General features: G+C 42.2%; 1 protein-coding gene across 1 annotated transcript in view; it reads right to left on the minus strand.

Annotated features, from left to right (window-relative positions):
• Positions 1-2,972: 2,972 nt before the first annotated feature.
• SERINC5 (serine incorporator 5) overlaps positions 2,973-21,363 on the minus strand; it is a 40,422-nt gene continuing 22,031 nt past the window's right edge. Inside the window, exons 5-12 of the mRNA XM_057363873.1 lie at positions 20,990-21,083; positions 19,203-19,414; positions 18,341-18,436; positions 15,460-15,586; positions 13,777-13,843; positions 10,623-10,662; positions 9,784-9,931; positions 2,973-9,556 (exon numbers count right to left, since the gene is read on the minus strand). Coding sequence (XP_057219856.1) covers positions 9,409-9,556; positions 9,784-9,931; positions 10,623-10,662; positions 13,777-13,843; positions 15,460-15,586; positions 18,341-18,436; positions 19,203-19,414; positions 20,990-21,083 — 932 coding nt within the window. The 3' untranslated portion in view covers positions 2,973-9,408. The remainder of the gene's footprint in view (positions 9,557-9,783; positions 9,932-10,622; positions 10,663-13,776; positions 13,844-15,459; positions 15,587-18,340; positions 18,437-19,202; positions 19,415-20,989; positions 21,084-21,363) is intronic.

Raw genomic sequence — 21,363 nt, forward strand, 5'->3', positions numbered from 1 at the left:
TGGGGAGGTGCCCACGCCGGAGCGGGTGGATGCCTGGAGGAGGCTCTGCTCCACTGGCAGTCCTGGTAGAGAGAGGGGGCTGCTGCTGCCAGGCTGGAGCAGCCTGTCCTTGGAGCACTGTCCCCCGTGGACAAGTGACCCACGGCACAGCAGTTTGGGGAACACTGTCTACCCGTGGGAAGAGCTCACATTGCAGCAGTTTTGGGAGAACTCCTGCTTGTGAGACGGACAACTGTCTCCCATGGGAAGTACCCCAGGGCACAGCAGGCGAAGGACGCCTCTCCGTGAGCAGTGGAAGAAGCTGTAAGTGATTAAAACCCCCACACCCGCTCCCTGCGCTGTTGGTGGGAAGGCGGGACAAATTACTGGAAGAAAGGGTGTCTGAAGGGCTTATTTTACTTCCCATTATCTTCCTCTATCTCTGTTAGTAATAAATTCACTTTGTAACTTCAAGTTGAGCCTGTTTTGCCCTTTGGAGTGTTTCCTCCTAGTTTCTTATTGAAATTCATGAATGTTTCTTTTTTTTTTCCTCTCCTCTGCCCAGCTGTGGCTGGGGAAAGCAAGTGGGAAGCTGTTGTGGGTACTTGGCATTTGGCCAGGGTCAAACCATGACAAACACCCTTATGGATATGATCAGCTATCAGAGGCTTTGACTATTAGCAGTATTTTCCCATAGATTTGACCACCATTGCCAAAGTTTCTGGAAGCAGGACAACCCCAGGAGCTGTCCCAGAAGGAATCCTACAGTCCCACTACAAACAGCGTGAGGCAGGAGTGTTCCTCTGATTCAGTGCTTCATGATGAAAGGTCCTCCAGTTTCAGTTCTCCTTTGCCCTTGGCTTCACAAAGCACAACCACTCACCAGATGTCCGAGGACTGAAAGGCTATTTACTTCAGAGCAATACAGAGGGAATTGTCCAATTACACTTAAAAGATGAGAAAAAATCTATTTTTCTGGCTTAACATGGGCTGTAACTGCAGTATTGTTCATTCATGAAGGAGAACACTCACTGTAAAACAAATGTACATCTTCCTTATCATCCATTTCACCAGAAGGACCCCCTTCACCAGGCAGAAATCATCTCAGAGTGGATCCCTGGTCTGGGCACAGCACAGGCAGAAGGCAGTCACTGCACTCATGCACACCACAGGTGCAGAACAGCTGGAGCCTGCAGTGCTCACATTTTGCACAAGTGGTCTCCTCACAGTGGATGCAACAGGCCTGGCCCACCGTGACCTGTCTGCAGCACGGCCAGTACACACCTGCTCCATCAGAAAACATGAATGCACTTGGCCTTCCAATCCTTGCCAGGCTCCAAAGCTCTGCTCAGCCCTCTTGCCTGCAGACAGAGCTTCTCCTGCTACAGTGGCTGGGAGGGAGCAGCCTGGTCCTTTGCCCTATCAGCTGCCTTACCACCATGGATCTTCCCTGTTTGCAGGTTCTCTTTCAGTCCACGGCCACTGAAGGCTAGAAGATAAGATACAGGCTTTGCCTCACATGCTGTTGTCAAAGGTAACTGTGAAGCTGCGAGCCTCTAACCTCCCCCGAGAGAGAACATACTGGCTTGCCCTGCTGGCCACCCTACAGGCCAGCCAGACAGAACTTTAGTTTCAGAAGGTGCGTTGGGATGCTGGAGCTTACTATGTCTGTTACATCAATACACCAACTGCTGGGCAGCCTGCAAGCTCAAGAGTGACGCCAGCTGTTGCAGACATTTGCCCCATGAAGAGCAGTCTGGGCTTGGGAAACCTTCTGCCTCTCACATTCTCATCAGAGATTGTGCAGTCCCTGTTTAAAAGTATTTAAACAAGATTCCCTAGCACCATGACCCCTTTCTGGACTATTGTGCAATGCAGACATAGCTCCATGTGTGGCCTCTGGCAAGTGAAGACGCTACAATCCCCCATCTTTAAAACCAAACATGTAGCTCTCTGTTGACCCCGCTGCCTGCACAGCAGGGCTGTGCTCAGCTGGAGCAGCAGCTGTAACCACTTTGGAGTTGAGAGTCCTGCAACTTCTGTACTAGGATCTAACATCTCAACAAAGGTTAACTCTTTCCTGTGTGCTGCAAACACCATGGCAAACACAATTCACATGCTTTAGTTCCCTGAAGATGTGGTTTTATTTGCGAGGAGGGAACAACCTGCCAGGATGCGGCGGTGTTGGGTGAGAGCAGGGGTGGGCTGTGGAGCACAGGCACTTACTGTCTCAGCCCTTGGACACTACTCAGGAACCTGTGTGCGCCTTGCTCCTATATCCAAACACACACCCTCCCAGCTCCATGCACCAGAGCTCTCAAGCACCAGAGCTGCACAAGGAACAGCAGCCACCACTAACTCCTTTGAAGCTTGGTCAGCATTTTCTCAAAACCACAGGGAACTGTGTCCTGACGTGGGTCTGGTCAGCTGTCCAGCATGGGTGTCACCAATACCAGCAGGCAGGCTGCAGCTGGCACATGCTGGAACAGCACATGGACAGTGAGAGGGAAGGAACCACCACCCCTGAAGACCAAGCACTTTCCCTGGTGTGGATCTCACATTGCCAAATTCAACAGCTGCCCACCCCACCATCTGGGCAAGTGAGAGGAAAAAAATTAAACATCAGAGATCTATGTCTCAACAGCTGCACAGGCTTTAGTGCTACATGGAGCATGAAGATATTTCTTTGCACTGTCAGGGTATCCTACACATCTCAGGGATGGACTGTACAAAGCAGAGGCCATCGACAAATCCCTGCAATCTGCCATTGTCCAGTATCACACCCTGCAGAAATACAAAAATAACAGCGACAGTGAAACCATCCCTAGAGCTAATTTTTTTTGTTAAATAACACCCAAATCTAGTGAACAAAAAAGGCCAACCACCTGACTTCTACTGACTCACTAACTGCTTAACTCATATATTTAGGTATTTTTAAAATTTCTCCTGGACTGAATTGAGTTTACAACTTTAATGCATTACAACGATTCATTTCAAATGTAAGAAAAATTTTATTGGTCCATTAAACATTAAATCTATAACAATACATTCACTCAGTATACAAAAGGAAGTGTCCATAAAAACCATTAACATGCTTTAAAAAGGCAAAGCTGTTTACTATTTTACCATTAAGATCTTATGATTCTGGAATCTTTACCAATCTTTAATAAAAGTCAAACTATTACAGTTACTACAGACCACGACACTTGCAAAAAAGTTAAATAAACTAGCAAACCTCCACTTCACTGGGCTACAGCTTAATAAAATAAAATCACACATACACACCAAAAAGTTCCCTTGAGATATTAAGAACCTTGAAAAAGACTAATTAAAATCCCCTCACCATTAAGAAAATGTGTTTACACTTTGACTGTTCTGCATCCAGTTTTTGAACATGGCATATATGAGAATGAACACCACGCACTGGTGGTGAAGAAAAAGCAGACACTGAACTCCTATGTTTCTAGTAAATCTTTTCTCAGCTTGTATATTACAAGTAGAATGATTTTATCTGGAAGTTAATTCTCCTCACTTTAAGTCTGCATGGATGTCCAAAGGACACCTAAGCACCTGGACTTGTATCGGAAAGAGGAAAACTAAAGCTACGGTATGAACAATGATCCATTATTTCCCCATAGTTTTCAAAAATTCTTGGCTTCACACTTTCTTCTTGGCTTCACATTGAGGCTTCTTTGGCAAAAGCATGGCTGCAGTGCTGCACCCTGCAGCTCTGGTGAGCAAAAGCCCTGGAAGCTTTAGGCTGCTGGAGTGGTTTCAAAGCTGACAACTGTGCCTCTGAACAAGTCTGTGGAAGTATCCATACACTATGCTCTGGGAACTATCGGAGACAGCAGGGAAGCCAACGAGGCTTACATCTGAAATAAATTCTAACTTTTTAAAATCAACGTTACTGAACAGGTGTGGGAAGAATCAAATCCAGATTTGATAAAAAACCCCAAACAAATGGGATTTATACCTACAGGATTTCTTTGGGCATTACAAAGCAATCATCATGCCAGTCTCTCAAAGCTGCTGCTCTGAACTCTGCAGTGTGTCTACATCCCCATCCTGCAGCACTTGGGCATTCTGCCATGAGGATGTAGAAAATGCAGAGACATACTAGTTCCCAAGCTATATATCCTGTTCCAAGTAGAAAAAGCCAAAGCTTTCTAAGCACTTGACCTCTGGCATTCTGTTGTACAGTCATGTGAAACACTGAATTCTAACTACTGTTTACAAAACTGGAAACACAAGTAAAATGTCACGGCATTGATTATGTGTTTTCCTCCCACAAGAACTTGTAGGCCACTTCAGAAAACAAAGAAACAGTTTTCACAAAGGAAAACTGATCCATGTAATAAACTATGATCCTTGATTCTGCTTCAAAGCTGCAGGTTGTCCTGCTATGAAAAGGAAAGGATCAGTAAGACTTGGCAAAGAGGTCTTTGCTAGTTTCTAGCACCAAAGAAATCGTATTTGTGACAGACAGCAGACTGTCTGGGAATTAAGCAGGTTTTCAATGACTTTAAAAAACAAATCCAAGGAGAAAAAGGCAAATAAAACAAGGTGAAATAGTCTGCGAGCAAAAGGGATTGCTTCTAAAGCCCAGAAGGAAAAGATGAGAGCAAAATTTTAGCTGTGGATAATCTCAACTCTACATACGCACATAATCTCAACTAGCTACATAGGTACAGTCTTGGGGTATTTTGCTTCAACTTACTTAGGAGAAAAGCCTAGCAGCTTATAAAATTTTTATAGCGCAGTTTAGAAGTAGTCAGTGATTACTTTGTTGCTGATCTGTTCAGAGATGCCCATGATACTGTGGGCTGCTAGCCAAAGCTCAAGCAGCACCATCTTAAGTACCCAAATTTTCCTGATGTCATCAAAGCCATCTAATTGTTAAAAACCAGCTTTTTCACAAGTGCAATGATTGCTTCATTAACAGCAATGTTCTAGTCCAGAAATGGCTGCAGCAGTAGCCGACAAAGCAATTACAGATGCGTAACTTACAATCTCAAAGCACTTATAAACTTCTAAGAAGGTGCTAAAACACAAATAAATAAATAAATAGACATGCAGTGTTTACGATCCTGCAAGGGGACAAACCCTCTCACTGGACTATGCATACATTAGCAACACTGAATCATGCATTTCAGAGGAAAGCAGCCCAGCCAGGATTTACCACATTAACTGGGCACATACAAGCTGTTTGAGCCTCATGGAAATGCTGGCAGGAGAAAGCTGAGAGTGTCACAAACATGCAGTATCTTCAATGTGCGACTGCAGTGGAGCTTCTTACTTGGCATCCAGCTGCAAGGGTTGCCTGCACACTTTGAGAGACTATGTGGCAAACAGGAAACAAGCATTTCCATCTGCTTTCCACACGTTCCTAGTAAAGTTCTATCGTCTCATTTATTAGTCCAGCTATTTGGATTCAGACATTTGCTCTCCAAGTCCGTCCCACTGGTAAAACCAGCCCAAACAAGAACCAGCCATAACAAGAACCAGCCATAACTGTAGCTCTTGATTGCCTTCACAAGGAAAATTAAAATTGTTCCAGTTTCAGACAGTGCAGCAGTGAGGTCCCAAATAATCTTCATCATGGCAAATTCGGAAAAGTAGAAAAAAGCCAATAAAATTGTTCCACCTTCCCAGCAGAATTTCTGTCAACACTGTCTGTTCCTCCAAGAGTCTACTAAACCACAGCATTATTTCAAATTTAAATAGAGGAAATTTAGCACAGGACACATTCTCTGGTCTTGCTCCCTTTGTAAACTTCCTCACTTCACACAGCCCAAACCCACCAGGAGCCAGAAGTGCTGCACCGCTTACATCTGGGAACAAATTCAATGAACAATCGTGGCGTAAGGCAGGGTAGACACCATGCAGTGATCCGCCTCAGGTACAGGGTAAGAAAGTTAACTGTTTACAGCTTAAATGCTAAATTACTCATTTATTTACAAAAGCATCAGGCTACTTGTGAGTTTTCCCGGTTAATTTTCCACTGCACAGTAATACCTGAAGCAGTCTTATCCCCAAAAGTTTGTCAAGCACAGATTATTTGGTCTTCCACATACACTGTGGGTCTGACTGCCTTGTACACACCAGTGTAATGTACAAGGCAGCACCACCCAGGCTCAGACTCAGTCCAGGTTTTCCAGTTCTAGTGCCACCTGAATTAATAGTTATCACAGCAGTAGGCATGAAGGCACTTCTTATAAAGTTGTTTTTAAAAGCCCACTTGCATGAACTGTTTGGAATCTATGGGCTGGGAATTTACTTCCTTGACCCGAGCCGAGGATTTTGTTGTGTAGTTGCACGTGGAAGTTCACAGTACAGATTTTACAGCAAACACTAAGGCTGTAACATTTGCCTGACCAGCAGGAAGCCTTGTCTTGGTGAGGAACTAAAGGCTTTCCACACCCAGGTGCCACTAGTTACTGATTCCTTAGAAAGGCCTGGAAGCCCACAGCTGAATCTGTGGCACCACAGACACACAGGCCCTTGAAGCTATTTATTTTGGGGGGTTTTCCCCCAAATAGTTCATCAGAAGTAACAAAACTGTGTAAACAGGCAATGCCCTATTCTCACTCTACATGTATCTGATCTAGATGCTTAAGATCAAGAGCAAGGATGAAGGAGCAACTTAGTGAGGTGAGTGCTGTGTAAGAATGGAGTCATACCTCACTGTGGACTTTTTATAACTTAGTTTCCTCTGTGCAAAACATATTTCTCTAAACACAAACTATTTAGAAAATGAGCACAAGGACATGCAGAAAGTCCTGATGCAGAGACTGCATAAAGTAAGTATTTTCATAAACAATTAAAAAAATCTAAGGGCCAAGATATGTATTAAGATCATCCACATTTGTGACTGGGATGCCTGCTATCAGAACCAGAGAACAGGTACTATTCCCTGCCTTAAAAGCTGACATAGTGCATGTCTTCTGTAAAGTTCCTTTCCCTGGTTGTTCTGTTACAAAAAACATGGCTAAATAAGGGAAAAAAAAACCAACTTTGTTTCCGTATACAACATACATGGCATTAGAAGGCAAATCCTGCAAGCCTCTAGGGGCCAGGCAAGGCAGGAGCAAGAGCCTGGACTATCTCAGTTGAAGCACAGAATTCTAGCACTGAATCAAAACTGTCAAAATTGCTTCTATGAGTTAGGTGGGACAACTGTTGGTCATCACTGCACAGCTCATAAGGTGCAGTGGATATCTTAGAGACTGGATAGGTAAATGCTTCTGGATTGAAAATGCATTAACAAATGCTGCAGAAAAGGCCATTTTCTGTGTAGCAAGACTCCAAAGGCAGGCAAAAACATTCTGACAAGTCCCCATGCTAGCAGAGATCTTGGCAGGATCAGAACCTCGCAGCAGAAGCAAAGGAAAAGAGAAAAACCTGCCTCCCTCTCCAGAGCTATTTGCTGTCTTTCTAACTCAGTGTTAAAGCCCAGCTTCAACTGCTACTTTTAACTCTTGGTGCAAACAAGAACACCAAGACAGTCACTGCTGGACAGACTCCTCCTTCCCTCAGATCTCAGGACAGATTTATTTTGAGGCTCTGGTTACTGGGATAGGTAGTATAAGCAGATAGAACTGCAGACCTGAAGATTTTGTTTCAGCTAAGAGTGCACAGGGTAGGGAAGGTCACATCCCTAGAAAGCTCCAAGTAGGACAGAAGCCCTGGGATACCACAGCAACAAGCCAGATAAAAATTTAACAAGACCAGAATCAAGATCCACTATGTTAAGATTATTCACCTGGTGAGTATTAGCCATTAATTATTGCAACAGAACAACTAAGGCATGCAAATCTTTTGGCCAACGCCTTGGCCTTTATGCTGTGCTTTTCTTTGTTTTGCAGAAAGCAGTGGATGAAGATTTAAGGCTCAACCATCTATTTTTTTTAAAGAGAGGTGCTAAACTGGTTGATACTTCACACGGTACATGTGTGTGAATATATGTCAAGGGAGAGAAGACAAAAACCTCCAGGACTAGCTGAAGTCATAAATTCATCCCACCAGAATGTAGACAACTATGTGGGTTCAACCTTACTCAGCATTCAGGGCATTTGAGCCGTTGTTCCATGTCCAAATCATGTGCTTAAAGAAAGGAAAAAAAAGAAGACAAGGTAGTGTTTAACATAGTCAAGTCATTTGTACTAAGGCAGCTGCTTTGTTAGATTGGTGTCTTCTGGTTTTGTTTCTCTGCTTACTCCGGTGCTTGGAATAGCAGTTCTACAGGAGAATTCTGTCTCCATGAATATATTGGTTGGCTAAGTCCCATCCCAACAGCAAAACTAGTATCAACAGAGGAGTATAAAAATATAGCTGTTAGAAACCATACTTTCCAACCAACACACAAGCAGAAAAGATGATGTCACACTATAATCCTTTTCTGACCTTCAATGCATCTAAACTGTTATAAAACTAGTCATGGAAACTGAACTGAAGATCCTGGGAGACCTTTAGACACAAGCTGAAACAGCAGGGTAGGAAAGTAAAGGAGCACCCCACTTTCAAATTTAACAGCAACTGGCAGTGCTCCCTTAACTATCATTTCCTCAGTAGCAAACATTGTAAAAAAGAATGTACCTTATCTCACATCCCCATTCAGTATAATCAATGCTTGAGTGAGCTGGCAAAGCAAAATTCAACAAAATTCAGTTTGAGAATTTGTGTAGAACTCCCCCTCAGTTGATAACTGGGCTAAATCTGAATTGCTTAAAACATCCAGGTGCCTTTAAAGTAGTAATAGAATAAATACTTTACTATCATTGGTACATTCCTTTCTCAATCTAGGTATACAATAACTTAATATATTTAACACTTAGATAAACAATTTTTACTAGATGCTTTGGCAGTCAAATTCTTATATATTCTCTTATTTCTATGAAAGTATTTAGGTATATTTTTGGAAAAAAAACTACCTGGATACTACTTACAAGAATTATATGCTGTACAAAACAGCAGTTCAAATCATCACTGCAAACTGTAAAAGAAACAGTTAATGAAAGAGTATAAAAAGGAATGAATGCATACTTGCTAGAAGATACCAAACATTCATGGGAAGTAAGAATCTGTATCTGCACCATTATTTTTTCTTTTCTTGTCAATGAAGCCAAAGAAGGATTGCCAGTTATTTGAAAAGCATTTCACTTATTCCAGTTTATGCAACAACTGTGTTTTCTACACACCACACATTGTAAAGGCTTGAAACAGGTTTGTTCCCTTAGGTAATGCTTTATCATGATAATAAAAAATGGTAAAAAAAGTCTTCAATCATTTGTTTAGTCTGACTAAAAAGGTAATAATTGGTACATTATGATAAGTGGGTGATAGGTGTTTCTTCATTCCACCAAAACAAAAAAAAAAAAAAAAACCAAAAAAAAAAAAAGGAAAAACTTAAAATGACCTTTTGACTGTTCACACTGAGAACTCTCTGGTTGGGCAACAGAGTGGAGCAATAAGAGTCCATAAGTACAGACAGACACAAACCCAACAGGAGACCATCTTAATCCAGAAGATAGACCAGGTTCCAGTGAAGAATTTTTCAATCTGAGCACTCTCGTAACTGTTAAGAGCAAAATAAAAAAGAAAACCATGAAATTTAGCAATAAACGAAAGTCTTTAACTAGGTTAACCCACAGAGGAGGCAAGGGAAAGACTGCCTGAGAAACACTAGTAATGTCTCTTTGAACTTCTGCCATAAGGATAGGAAACACCCAAATAGCAGAACTTCCTGTTCACATCTTCCCTCTCAACACAGTCAATTTGTCAGCATAAAAGAAACACACTTACTGGAACCAGTGAGTTACAGTCATCATCACATAGAGAGAAGCCAGGAAGAAAACAAAGTGGAAGTAGGCATAACTGTACACTGTGCCCTTCTTCTCATCATAAACCACAGTCTGGCCTCCCCTTTTTTCAACATGCTCTTCAGCATCAGCTGTAACAGACAGAAAACAAGAAAGTTTTGCAAATGTAATGAGAACTGAAAACAGCAGCTGGCTTCACAAAAAACACAGCAGAACTTCTATGGTGTGATTTGGGAAAGCGTGATTGACTCAGAGCAGGACTTGAACACTTCGTTGTCCTCAGGGCATGGGCCTAAACCTTGAGTCAAAAACTGGACTAACTGAAATTCTGTCTTGTATCAGCTTCCTGGCTCTACTACAATGAGTAGATTTGTGCATTGAAAGCATTCAAATTGCTCTACCTATGCAATGTTTTTCTGGAAAGTCCAAGCTCATAATCCCAGTTGTACCAGGTCTGCAAACAGGACACTCCCTTCCTATCTCACTCCTCAACTGCAGTCTCTGCAGAGATGCTGAGCCAAAAATCCAGCAGCCAGTTACACTCACAGGCATGCAAAAAGCAGAGATTACTCTTCGTATGTTGCTGTAATTAAATGTACTTTAAAGAGTTATTAACTAGCTAGTATTTTTTAATGTTATTGTAACATCTCTTGCTTCCCTGTTAGTAGCCTAATTTGGAGCACTTCCTCTGCTTCAGTTTGCATTCAGTACTCTGTTGAATCAGGGTACGAGCAGCTCTCCATCCACAGCTGCGTCCTAACTCTCTTGGCTTTGGTCCAAAAGCCACAAATAAGGTAAATAGTGCAGTGAAAACATAATTACCATCTCCATCGGGTACACAGCAAAAGCAGCAACGAGCTACCTGTGGAACAGACAACAGGAAAGGGGTAAGAACCTGCGCTACAGCAAAGAACAACAGTTGGGGAAGGAAGGTCTGTTATGTCTAAGCTACAGACACTAATTTAGAAAAGTCTGGTTTGTATTTCCAACCGTCACAAAACCCAAGTTACAATTTGCCCCGTAGCTCATAAGACCAGTTTCCAAGCTTTGGAAAAACCTACTCATTGAAGGTACAATTGGAAGAAATGAGACAGCCTTTAAAAATTACCCATTTTACATAGCTCTAGATCCAACACAGATGCAAACAATTATGACAAAATGGTGGAAAAGCTACAGTAAAGCACATTCATATTTAGGGGATTTATTTATTTAGATTTGCATACAAGTGCTTTTTAGGACATTTCTGTACTAAGAGAAAAGTATAAGCAACTTTTAAAGCTCTGATGTGTGGGCTGGAAATCACAACTATACCAGTGTAACTCTGAAATGTACTTATCTTTGCAAGATTTTGCTGAAATGGAGCCAGAATAAGCACACACAGAATGATTAAAAGCAGAAACCTGGCTTTACTGTTTTATTTAAATGAAGATTTCCTTTTTTTTTTTTAACCTGATGGAGAAAAAACAGCTGAAACTGAGACTTCTTGTGTTAAAAGGTAACATAAATGGAGAAAAGGTGTTGACCAGCCAATAAATAAATATCAGTGTATTTCCTGCAGTGGACTACAGTACAACTCAGCGCTTTCTGTATTGCATCACCAATATAGTTTGTACTGATAATATCCTTCTCTGGGATTTAATTTGCTTTGGTTAAGACAATGAACCCTGTTAGGAAAATACATTTCACTAACTATTACATCAATCAGCCTTTATAGTATGAAAGTATATTAACTTTGTTTATTTATTTTAGTTCACAGTATACAGTGCAATGTAATGAGGCAGTGGAATTTTACTGGGGATTTTGGTATTGTTCATGCTTTAGTAAAACAAACTAAAGGACTGCCCAGTCCTGGAAATAAGGACTTTGCTTCTTGGAAACTTAGAGCTGTCCATAAGGATAAAATGTGGCCCTGGACAGCCAAGATAAGGCCAGCATCCTAGGGCTTCTGAAACACCTTTGAAACCATACTAGATCACAAACAAGCAACTGTCTCAAGACTGATTTAAAGGATGTCTGGATCAACAGACAAGCAGAAAGACTGCTGCAGAAATATAGTTGCTTTGCAAAGTTTTATTATGATTAGTAACAACGGTGTGGGTGGCTAATGATTAGTCAAATCATGCTGCACCTGAATGCCTGGAAGGTAGAAGACCCCCATGTGAAACCACATTTTGGGTGCCTCAGTTTGGCTGGGACACCTCATATACATTAATACATTTTAATGCTTTGTACTTCTAAATTTTCTGTTTTAGCTTCTCCCCTCTTACAGGGGCATGTTTCCCCAGAGAGCAGGTCTTTAAGGTAATGTGTCCAGCAGAAACATGAAGTGGCAGGTTTACCGTGCATATCCATGAGTACCTCTACTCACTGGGTTCAAAAAAAGACAAAAAGCTCGTTCTTTTTCAAAAGACTGTCCAAGAGTTTAAGTAAACCGCTTATTCTGTACCTCTTTCTACTCTTCTTGTGCCAGGTCTCACCTGCAGCGCTGGCCTGAGCTACCCTGGGGCTACACTCACATTCTGAAGCAAGCACCGGGCTCCCTTCAACATTTTAACCAGTTGCAATTAAGTCCTGGCACAGAGTGAGTGATGGAATTAGCAACGCTGGCACACACACGCCCCCAGCCCCTGGTAACGCTCAGCTGCCTCCAGCACAGCCGCCCACTGACCCTCTCCGCTGGGACACAAAGGCCCTTTGCCACAGCCCAGGCAATCACAGTGCAATTAGTAGCTCTTCACCAGTCGTTTCTTTATGTTTACATTCAGCGGCTCTTGACGCTCTTTAAAACCCAACGGTCCAGAACTAATGCAGTGGACAAGTACTGCAGCTGATGAGTGGACCTTGCCGGCTTGGGGCCACATCCCACGCCCACGCCGTGCCATCGGTCCCCAGAGCTGCCGCCCTGCACAGGCTGCAGACCCCATCACTGCCAGAGCCTCCTCGGTGCAAGGCCGGCCAGGAGCTGCAGGGGCACCAAGGGCGGCTGTCTTCTCTCCAGTGCTGCCTATCCTGCCCCTCAGCACAACCTGGGAGGGCACAGGACCCGCCTAGGACAGGCAATGCCAGGTCTCGGTGCTCCCTGCCCGGCTGGCAGCAAGGGCCGGGCTGGCGCTGGCGCCCTGTCCAGCCACAGGGAAGCTCCCCTGGCACTCCCACCCACACTCAAATGTGTTTTGCTTCCCCACGCCCAGCTGCTGCAAGCACCAAGGGCCTCAGCAGACACCTCTGCATTTTTGAACTCTCACAAACACTCTGATGGAAGATTTGTGAAATAAAAGCTAAAACTGCAGATGCAAGTAATATCAATGCAGAGAGAAGCCAAAGATGGAGATCATCTTTTAAACACACACGTGCATTAGAAGAGCATCGCTAACAAGCCTAAGCAAGGGGAAATTGTTACTCAGCAAAACCCTACTCATTTCCCAGTTCTGGGCGTTCCCAGGACAAGGAAGCCAAAAAAACAGGCAGGTGGAATGAAGAAACCTGTACAGCTGAAATGGAGATAACATACATAATCAGAGATTAAATCATAGCAAAAAGAAAGGAAATACTGATATATGGTAATAAAAATAAGAGATAAGAACTTGGGATCAAGGCAACCAGTTCTGAAAATATTCAAGAATGCCCCTGCTTCTTCTCCTCGTAGCTCTCCAACACACTTTTCCTTTAAATGAGAGGACATGAGCTCATGCGGAACACAAGATTTACAGGAAGTCTGCAGGATGCTGAATAAACTTCAATAGCAGCAAATTATTTCAGTACTTAAAGGCATCTCCATGGGACCAGCAAGACCGACAGAAGGGCCAATGTGGACAAGTGTTCTGATGAGTCCATACCCAGAAGCACACAGCATACATGCTACCAACAATAGCTTCTGTTTTCACCTAATCACAGATTACCGGCCACAAAAACAACAGCAATAGAAGCATAGATGAAAGTCTGCCCAGAAATCCTGTGGAAAGAATCAAGAACTCACTTCAGTTTCAGCTGTTGCATATATTCCTCTCAGTGCCTCTGAACTTGCACGTGTTGTTGAGGTCAAACTAGGAGAAAAAGAAGGTAGTGTCAAACCCCTGGGTACAACTATAAACCTAACACTGTGACTCTCCAACATCACTCTTCGTCATCAGAAAACATAAACAGTCTAGTCCTAAAACACAAATAGTCTAAGCTAAGCATTTGCCTGGGTGCTATCATCAAGCACTAAGAAAGTGAAAAGTTTGTCCTGCACTAGGTATAAACCAGCAGATGGACACTGGCCAGCACAGACTGAATCATGAGCTTAAAAGTAGGTCACTCTTGAAAGGTGATGAATTCACCACCATCTGACAGCAGCAAAATTTAAGTGCTCCAATTTGCAAGTCAGAAGAGTCTCCCCTGCTGTGCACAACCTTTATACTCAGTTCACAGCCATCATTTGGCTCAGCATTTCTGTAAAGGCTGTGCCAGCAAACTCGCAGGTCTCTGGCAGCAGTCAGTTTTCAAAAGTAAATTAACAGCAACTTACAGTATACAAGTTCCTAGAAATCACCTTCTTGCATGACTGTAGTTGTCTGGGGGGGAACGTTTCTAGTTTCTTCTGACTGGAAACACTCCTTGCCCAATCTTGCCCTTTTCAAATATGAAATGCAAACTTCCCATTCCCAAAGGGAAGCTTTGGTGTACATACTGAGCCTTGGTAAGCAGTGTTTCAAAACTCCCCTTGAAGGCGTGCTTACCTCCCCAGTTACATGGTACACTTCAGTGCCAGGCTACATGAATATTGTCTGCATCCTGAAACACCTCCCTGAAGCACTGGAAATGCCCTTCCAATGTGAATTAGATCCATTATATACATATGTATGTATTTTATAACAGAACAAAATGGAACACATATGAAAGAGGAAGTCTCTTGCTTTCACTTCAAAAATATGAGAGGGTTTCTGTATGTGAATTTTGAAGTGGACTGATTCAGAAGCAGAACCTGCTCAAAAACCTGCAGCAGACAGGCAGTGCTGTCTCCTGGCAAGCTGCACAGCCAAAACAAGTGACACATCACCTTTCCATCACCAGCAACTCACTGTCCCCAGACAAATCTTAATTTACTGCAATGAGCTGCAATAATACAAGGTGAACATCAAAGGTGAGCATCCTGGTCAGAAGGATTTGTTTTGGAGTAGATCAATAACAAATCAGGATGGCAATACTATGCTCATCATTTGTTCAAAAGAAGCCCTAAACCATCCCAAACTGTTTGTTTGTTTTGAAGACCCTGAAATACAGTATAGCCTCTGCCTGAAAGCTACAAATATTTCAGATAGGTTTTTTTAGGTGAACGTAACCACACAGGGTTTTTCCTATAAAAGCACAAATGCAAGATGAAAGAACCCTGAGATTATTTGGGATCATGGACAGGTGGATTTTTTTTCCCCCTCTGCCTCCAGATCTGAATTGTTCTATTTGATTTTAATGATATATATTTGTTTCAAAAGTTGCATTATCTTGCTGAAGATTTTTGGCTAAAACTTTTAAAATTTTGAAGCTGAGCACAATATGAACCTTCCAACTCAGCTCTATTCCACATCCCTCTGTGATTTTGCACGAGGTCTGCTATAAGCCTTCACTGTTTGGACCACAACACTGTACTTACAGAGAGGTAACTGCAAAATCCCAGACTTACCAAGAATATAAAATGCAGCCAAACAAAATGGTAGTACCCAAGCCAGTAACCAGGTTTTCATCTCTGTGCAGGCCTTGACTGAATTCAGGTACACAGATTGTGATATTCCGGTTGTTTTCATCCAGGACTTCACCAAACAGAACAAACAAAAAGAACACTTTGCAGAGCTCATTTCATTGCTTTTTAAAGTAATTTTCAGACTGAAGGCTTTCACTGAAATATTTTTATTATCAGAGAGTAGATAGGTAAATTGCAGTTGTTTCTATCTATCTTTTAGAAAGAGAAAAAAATGGGTAAATCTCACCTGACAGACTCTGTGTTTCAGGCAAAACAAAAATGCAACTTAGTAGGCTACTAAGATTTCCTGTTTGACCGCAACAAACAAACAAGGAAAAAAAACCTCTTTTGTGAACTAAGAAATAAGAAGCTGGAAGGCTGCCAACACTTCACCCAAGGCTACAAAACCATGTAAGACCAAGATAGCACAGACTTCAGACCACAAAATCTCTGACACAAAGGGTGCCTTGAGGACAACTATGAAATTCATACACAGTGAAAAAAAGTGGTTGGTAGCTGCCCTGTTCTCAGACTGACACACAGAAGACCAAGGAAAAAAGGATGCAACACTTACAGGCAAGTTTTTATCTTCTCATGTAAGCAAATCCTACTTTTTGGACCCTGAAATGAAACCAACTCAGTCCTTGATGTTCCAAGTTGCATCTGGCTTTTTAGTATCTCCCTGGAGTCAAGGCAAGGCATAGAGTACCCTGCAGCATCACCCCAAAGCAAGAGATGACAGCTTATAGCACCTTGTAGCAAATAAAGAGCTTTTTGAGTCAATGCTGCTTAAGGCAGCATTTCCTTCCGGCAGGCATCATGCATGTGGTGAAGGCAGCACAATTGTTTGTAGGGGCAGAGGAAAAACACAGCAAAGCCTACATCCAGGTTAAAAATAAACTCAAAGTCAGTCCCCTGACCCAGTGGGAGAGGACTTTGTACAGCCCTGCAGGGGTGCACAAACAGCTTTATCTGCACACAGCAGGGACAGCACTGGGGTGAAAGTGAAAAAAAGGATGACCAGCCTTTACAGAACACCTTGGGCCAGAGATGCACAGATTCCGTCCCCCAGCTGTGTCCATCAGAGACATGTCTGCAGCCAGGCACGTCCAGTGTTTAGCAGGTGTTTTAACCAACTCTGGCACCAAAAAGCTAAGGCAGGCTGTAATTAGCACAGATTCAAGAGACATCACTTTTTGTTTGCCCATCCCTTCTAAAGACATCAGCAACTCTTCTAGAGTGCTGCAAATACTTATAACTTGCATTTTCTTCAGGCCTTGTATGCAAGATGTGCAATTTACATGATGGCCAAACTGAGATGACAAGAGGGAAGCTCATGGCCAACCTGAGTGACAGGGCCTGGGACACCACAGTAAGTGCCAGCACCTCATACATTCTCTAGTACATGCTACTGTGAAAGCTGACAGGCAATGCAGAGTCCTCATCACACAGACAGGGGAGGAAAGAGCATTTCTGAGAGCAGATGATAACCCAGAATTTCTCAGGCACACGAAGACAAGGAGGTCTGAAAGTGTGCTTGATGTATACTCTAACAAATGCAATAACCACTTTGCATTACATACAAGAAGAATCAGAGCATTCACTAAACTGCAGAAGACTTTGTGACAAGCATGAAGTATCACAAGGCAAATGGTTTAATTCCATGTATCATTTTTTTCCCATTCCTTTTCTTTGCACACTGTGTCAAGATTTTTGAGTAACTCAGATGCCTTCTAAATTCAACTCTGTATTAATTCAAAACACAGCTGAAGTTCTGTAAGTAAATTTTACACCTAAATAGTGCCTGGTTTATTACTTAACTCTAGAATGTTCTTGTCTACACAAGCGTACAGACTTTTTTTCCCCATCTCTCCCTTTTTTTCTTGAGAGGTGTCTGTATAAACTTTTCCTTCCTGGACTTATTTCCTCTAGGTATTGTTGTTTCAGCTATTGAACACTAAAAATTGAGCAGTAATAAAGAAAGGGTGTTTTAGTTTACTAATTCAAACTAGAAAAATCTTCTTTAACTGAAAAGAATGCTTCCAGTCCAAACATTTGAATCTGATATTTATTTGGATAAAGGAAAGTTTGAACTGTGCTGTAAAGTCTTGCTCTGGTTTTATAATGTAAAGAACTTAAAACTGTAATGAGTTCCATATTCCTTAGTTGCAATGCCAGCAGCTGGGAGTTCAGGAGCTCTGCTGAAGAACAGCATCATCTCAACTGCAACGTAACTCCAAGTCCTTTCTCAGAATGTTTCCTCTCAAAATTAAATGTAAGAGGTACTCAAATTTTTGCTCCATTAGGAGTCCAGTGCTGGGCTATCTAGCAAACTAATTCTAGGAGAAAATCTGTCATATCAGTATCCACTCTGATGGCCAGCACCTACTAACTGGACCTTGTAAACTTGCAGATGGAGCTGATCACCCAGCTTCTTCCAGATGAATCCAAGATCCATTTCTTCCAATTCCTTTCCTATCATGTGACCAAACATGTTATAATCTCCTTTTTGAGAACACCTATTTGCCACAGGAAGGATAGACTATAAGAATTTGGGAAACTTGTTCACACGAAATAGGAAATGGTGCACCAGACGCAACTCACTCAAGGTAAGTTAAGTGCCCATAGACCAAAGCATTTAACATACATGGAAATGCACAGTCTCTTGGCTACACAGATTTATTTGTACTATTTGCAGTTTCTTCTATGAAGACTAAGCCCAGCACTTCTATATCCCTGACTTTGTTAATTCAGGTTTGCTGAATTCTTGCTTTTAATATGTGGAACGTCTAAAAGAATTTACATAAAGCATTAAATAACTTACTAGTTTCTGGTGGTTTGCTGGATAGTGCTGAGAAAGTGAGGTACATGACGTAGCAGCTGATAACACCTGACTGCAGCAAACCAGAATGGGGTTGGCCTTCAAAAGAAAGAGGAAAATTAGTTATTTTTGTAGACACTTTAACAAACTGAAAAAGAAATTTTTATCATCTAAAGAACAGCACACCAGTATCCTTCATATTTTCCTTAAGGCAGTTAATAAATGTTTGAGACAGTTTAGATACAGCTCCACTGTCCAGTAAAGAGAAAAACGTTTATCCTTTAGTTCCTGTTGGTTGTTTTAGAAAAGCATTCAGAGATTCCCATGTAAGAATCACCTCTGTGCTCTTGCCAAACACAGCAGCTTTTCAAAAGCTATTGACAAGCTGTCACAATAATTTTATTTGCCTGTAAATTCTGTTGGAGTAATACTACTATTTTCAGGCCCAATGTATGCAAGATACTAACAACATGCAAAGTATGAAATACTTCTGGCAGCTTCTCCAGGCACAAACTTTACAAAAGACAAACCACAAGAAGTCAAAAGTAAATGGTAGAACAGTGGTGCGTTTGACAACTACCGCTGCCAGACTTAGGTAAATTTCACATGACAGTGCCAGTCATCAACAGGGGAGCCTTCTCTGCACTAAGTGGCCTGATGGCACTCTCAAAATTTCTCACACCTCTGTAGTTTTAGCAGTCAAGCTGACAATGTGCAACAGCACTTCAAAATGTAGATAAAGGGTCAAGAGCACCACCAGCTCTGAGTTATCACCAGACCTTCTGCCCAGACATGGTTTATGCCTCCAGACACACAAGTGTGGCAGCACCAGAAACTCAGGAGGAGAAAAAGTCAGTGGACTCACGATTCTGGACACAAGGTGATATGGCCACCAGGGACACAAAGAGGCACAGACCACCGTTCACTCCGATCAGGACCTTGTTGTACATGCAGCCCTCTGAGTGCGTGTAGAAAAGAGCCATGAGGACCAGAGCTGCCACAGCAATGGAGTACATCATGAGAGTGACCAAGGCAAGCAAACCACTCCACACCTGCTTATGGTTTGCACCTGCAGTCCTGGGGAGAGAGAGACAAGCATCTTATCTTTGTCTTCTCTTCCTCCCAACATAAAATTCTAACAGCTGAATAGTTCATATCCTCAAACACAAAAAACCAGTGTTTACTTTCCCGAAGCATGCGTGTGTCACTACGCCAACACAGACTCTTGCAAGGTTCCTACCCATGAAACAGAGGGAAACATTCCTTAGCATCAGTGTTTATCTTCTGCTGTATCACAAACAGTTTTTGTTACTATAGCCCAGTGCGGATTCCCAGAACTCCCAGTCTCTGGGATCACCCCTTCAGCGTATCTCAGCTCAGTACTTCAGGGGTTTCCTCAGCAGCCACTCCAAAGTATCCCAGGCTGGGCTAGCGAGTGGTGCTCTCCATACAATGAAAGCAGAGGCACATCGCTTAGCACAGCCTCTCTTCTGCTCCTTGTACTTCCTTGATAGTTTTACTACTCTTTCACTCAAAAAACCTCCTTTCCATTTGGGTCTAACCATCAGTCTCCCTCAGCTAAAGCATGATCCATCTTTCTGTCCCTTCCAAATGTCCCTTGTGAAGACCACCAGAGTCTAAGAGGAGCAACCAAAGGAGACTTTTGATACAGTGGGCTGTTTTGGATGGGAAGTTTTTTTAGTGTTTCTTTTTTTCTGTTGTTTTGTGGAAACAGGAGTATTTTTTTAAAAAGTATCTAATGTAAAGAGAGCTAAACTTACATGCTGCTGCTGGAAATCTTTCATACATGAAAAAGCAGCTATAATAATTAGCACTAAAAATATTTGTTTTATAATGGAGTTCTCATCTCTTCATCTCTGAAAACAGGAATCTAGCAAAGTCAAAGGTTTGCTGAAACTCCTTAGCAGGTGTTTAACTAGAACAAGAAAGAACTGAAAGAGTTTGTAGAGGAAGAAATGTGAGACAGAAAAGATGGAAATGGAGGCAGGGGTTCCTGCCTCCATGTATGCACATGTGGGAAGACAATTAAAAAATTTTAAACTGATGAGAGGCAAAGGGCTAGGAACGTAATAGAAAATTTACTTAAACCAGAAATGAAGTCAATGCCCAAGTGGTGTATAACTGGGTTGATAAAGGAATCTTGTGTATTTAGATGACAAAAAAGAAGCTGAACACGTATTAGCAGTTCTCATGTTGAGACAAAAAAATAATGTGCATTAAACTGACAAAAAAAGCAGAATTTATCAGTCTACAACATTGCACACAGTTTCACTATTACATTTTGCAAATCCAGTTTTATTCTCTTGCACCACTCTACTTAGCAGATGTGTTTTCATATAAAATATAAAATAACTTGAAGTAAGAAATTTTTGCTTTCCAAGACAGTACTACTTAATGGAAGCCAAGCAATTCAGGTTACAAGTATATCAGCTGAGTAGAAGTGAGCAACAAGGACGTATTTCTGCTGGGGAAGGAGAAAGTAGATGAAGCACTTATGAACAGCTCTGAATATTGACATTCAAGTGTCTTCTTTCAAAAATTACTTCCTGACACTTTTACATTGTTATGACAAAAGTATTGGTCAGGAGCCCACCAGAATTTAAAACAAATAACTCTTTGCCCAACACATACCAATTTTTATTCCACTTGTGCGCAAACTCAACCAGCAGGATGAGCTGAATGGCAATGAAAAGGAACCCTCCTGTTGCTCCCACGTAGCGCCAGGCTGCAAGGCAGAGAGGCAGAAAATAGGTCAAATTGCAGTCGCCTCTCCCTTGGGATGAAATGGATTTATTGTCTCTGCAATGAAGCTGTTAATGCAGTTTGAATATCTCAGGCCCGCAAATGTAGCAGGAGACTTCCGATGTAAGGCCAGCTCAGTTAGCTCGGGATTAGCTCCCTGATGAATTCAGCCTGCAACCTGCTACACTTTCAACATAATCATCTTAGGACAGCTACTGAGTTTCCCCAACCTAGAGAATTTTTGTGGACACTATGGGTTACTA

This window comes from Malurus melanocephalus, unplaced genomic scaffold, assembly GCF_030028575.1.
Source record: "Malurus melanocephalus ecotype Western Australia unplaced genomic scaffold, MMel_1.1 scaffold_31, whole genome shotgun sequence".
Taxonomy (NCBI): domain Eukaryota; kingdom Metazoa; phylum Chordata; class Aves; order Passeriformes; family Maluridae; genus Malurus; species Malurus melanocephalus.